The 2,349-nt window shown below is 45.9% G+C and overlaps 1 protein-coding gene across 1 annotated transcript; it reads left to right on the forward strand.

Annotated features, from left to right (window-relative positions):
* The first annotated feature begins 1,142 nt into the window (after window positions 1–1,142).
* Window positions 1,143–2,090, forward strand: LOC129669100 (olfactory receptor 2V2). Its single transcript, XM_055597201.1, has one exon. It carries the CDS (start codon window positions 1,143–1,145, stop codon window positions 2,088–2,090), a length of 948 nt encoding a protein of 315 aa, XP_055453176.1.
* The last annotated feature ends 259 nt before the right edge of the window (window positions 2,091–2,349 follow it).

Genomic DNA, 2,349 nt, shown 5'->3' on the forward strand with positions numbered 1-2,349 from the left:
CCTGGAACTCACAGCAATGTGCCTACCTCTGCCTTTCTGAGTGGTGGGATTAAAGGTGTGCACCACCATGCCCTGCTAAGGTACTCATTTTATAAGGTGCAAATTTTAATCCAATAAATATTTTTTAATCACACAAATAAAACAAAATAGCTATAAGTGCCATTGAGGGGACAATGTTAAAGTGCTCAGAGTATGAAGCTAATGATAAGAGCCGTCGCCAGGGGCTGCCACTCAACTGTAATTATCTATTGCTTTTGATATTGCTTGTTGGTTTTTTCTTTTTTTTTAATTTAATTTTATTTTACTGATTACACTTTATTCACTTTGTATCCCCTCATAAGCCCCTCCCTCCTCCCCTCCCGATCCCACCCTCCCTCCCTCTTATTCATGCATGCCCCTCCCCAAGTCCACTGATAGGGGAGATCCTCCTCTCCTTCCTTCTGATCTTAGTCTATCAGATCTCATCAGGAATGGCTGCATTGTCATCTTTTGTGGCCTGGTAAGGCTGCTCCCCCCGTCAGGGGGAGGTGATGAAAGAGCAGGCCAATCAGATTATGTCAGAGGCAGTCCCTCTTCCCATTACTATGTAACCCACTTGGACACTAAACTGGACTACATCTGTGCAGGGGTTCTAGGTTATCTCCATTGTTGGGTTTTTTTTTTTTTTTTAAAGACAGAGTCTGATCATTACAGAACCCAGACTGGACCTGAACTCATGATCCTCCCATTTCAGCCTCATGAATTTCTGAGATGAAAGATTTATACCACCATATCCTGCAAATTCTGTTCTTTTGTTTCCCCGGAGGTCCAGGATTTTCATGAACATTAGCAGTATTACTTGGCTTGTTTTTAATAAGCATGATTCCATTTATATTTGCGTTTGTTCATATAAAATTAGATAATGTCACTGGCTCCCTTCTAAAAGCCTCCCCACTTTGAGAATGTAACCCATTGGGAGAATGCTTACCCAGTGTATATAAGACCCCTGGTAGGATGCTTAGTACAGAAAGGAAGAATAATGAAGGTGGGAGAGAGGGAGAGAGGAAAAGAGAGAGAAAAAAGAGAGGGGGAATAATAGGTGAAGGGAGAGAGGTATCAATTAAATGTCTTTGTCTATGTTTTCAGGTGGTCCAGGACTGAGGATGGCGATGTGGGTGAACCAGTCATCCACAGACGACTTCATCCTCCTGGGAATCTTCTCCCACAGCCCAACTGACCATCTTCTCTTCTCTGTGGTCATGCTAGTCTTCACAGCAGCGCTCTGTGGGAATGTCCTCCTCATCCTCCTCATCTACAGTGACTCCCGACTTCATACTCCCATGTACTTCTTCCTCAGCCAGCTCTCCCTCATGGACCTCATGTTGGTCTGTACCAATGTGCCAAAGATGGCAGCCAACTTCCTGTCTGGCAGGAAGTCCATCTCCTTTGTGGGTTGTAGCATACAAATTGGCCTCTTTGTCTGTCTTGTGGGCTCTGAGGGGCTCTTGCTGGGACTCATGGCTTATGATCGCTACGTGGCTATCAGCCACCCACTTCACTATCCTGTCCTCATGAATCAGAAGGTCTGTCTGCAGATCGTTGGGAGCTCCTGGGCCTTTGGGATAGTAGATGGCCTGGTGCAGATGGCGGTGGTAATGACCTTCCCCTATTGCAGCTTGAGGGAGGTGGACCACTTTTTCTGTGAGATGCTCTCTTTGTTGAAGCTGGCCTGTGTGGACACATCCCTGTTCGAGAAGGTAGTATTTGTTTGCTGTGTGTTCATGCTGCTGTTTCCTTTCTCTATCATTATAGCCTCCTATACGCGAATCCTAGGAACTGTGCTCAGTATGCACTCCGCCAAATCCCGGAAAAAGGCTCTGGCCACCTGTTCCTCCCACCTGACAGCTGTCTCCTTCTTCTATGGAGCAGCCATGTTCATCTACCTAAGGCCAAGGCAATACCGGACCCCAAGCCAGGACAAGATGGTGTCTATCTTCTACACAGTCCTTACCCCTATGCTCAACCCCCTTATTTATAGCTTGAGGAATCAGGATGTGATAGGAGCAATGCAGAAAGGGTTGGACCGCTGCAGGATTGGCAGCCAGCACTGAATTCTGGGACTGGACTTTGTGTCATCATAGTCTTGTGAGCACCAGTAAATAATTCCCCCTCTGTGAGACTCAGTTCAATCACTAACAGTGAGGTGCGTGGCACCTGCTATCTTGGAAAGGACTTTATAAACCCTAAACTGGTAATAACGGTATCTGTTGTGATAAGTGAGTTCCTCGCCTCCTTCTTTTGCAAACTTGTTTCTAAATGCATTATAGAAGAAGGGAAAGCATTGCTAACTCAAGCACTGTAGTTCCACGC

Source organism: Psammomys obesus, unplaced genomic scaffold (assembly GCF_907164565.1).
Source record: "Psammomys obesus unplaced genomic scaffold, mPsaObe1.curated_primary_1811, whole genome shotgun sequence".
NCBI classification, from domain to species: Eukaryota; Metazoa; Chordata; class Mammalia; order Rodentia; family Muridae; genus Psammomys; species Psammomys obesus.

Coding starts and splice junctions, on each gene's coding strand:
- LOC129669100 (XM_055597201.1), top strand. CDS start 1,143: ATGGCGATGTGGGTGAACCAGTCATCCACAGACGACTTCATCCTCCTG.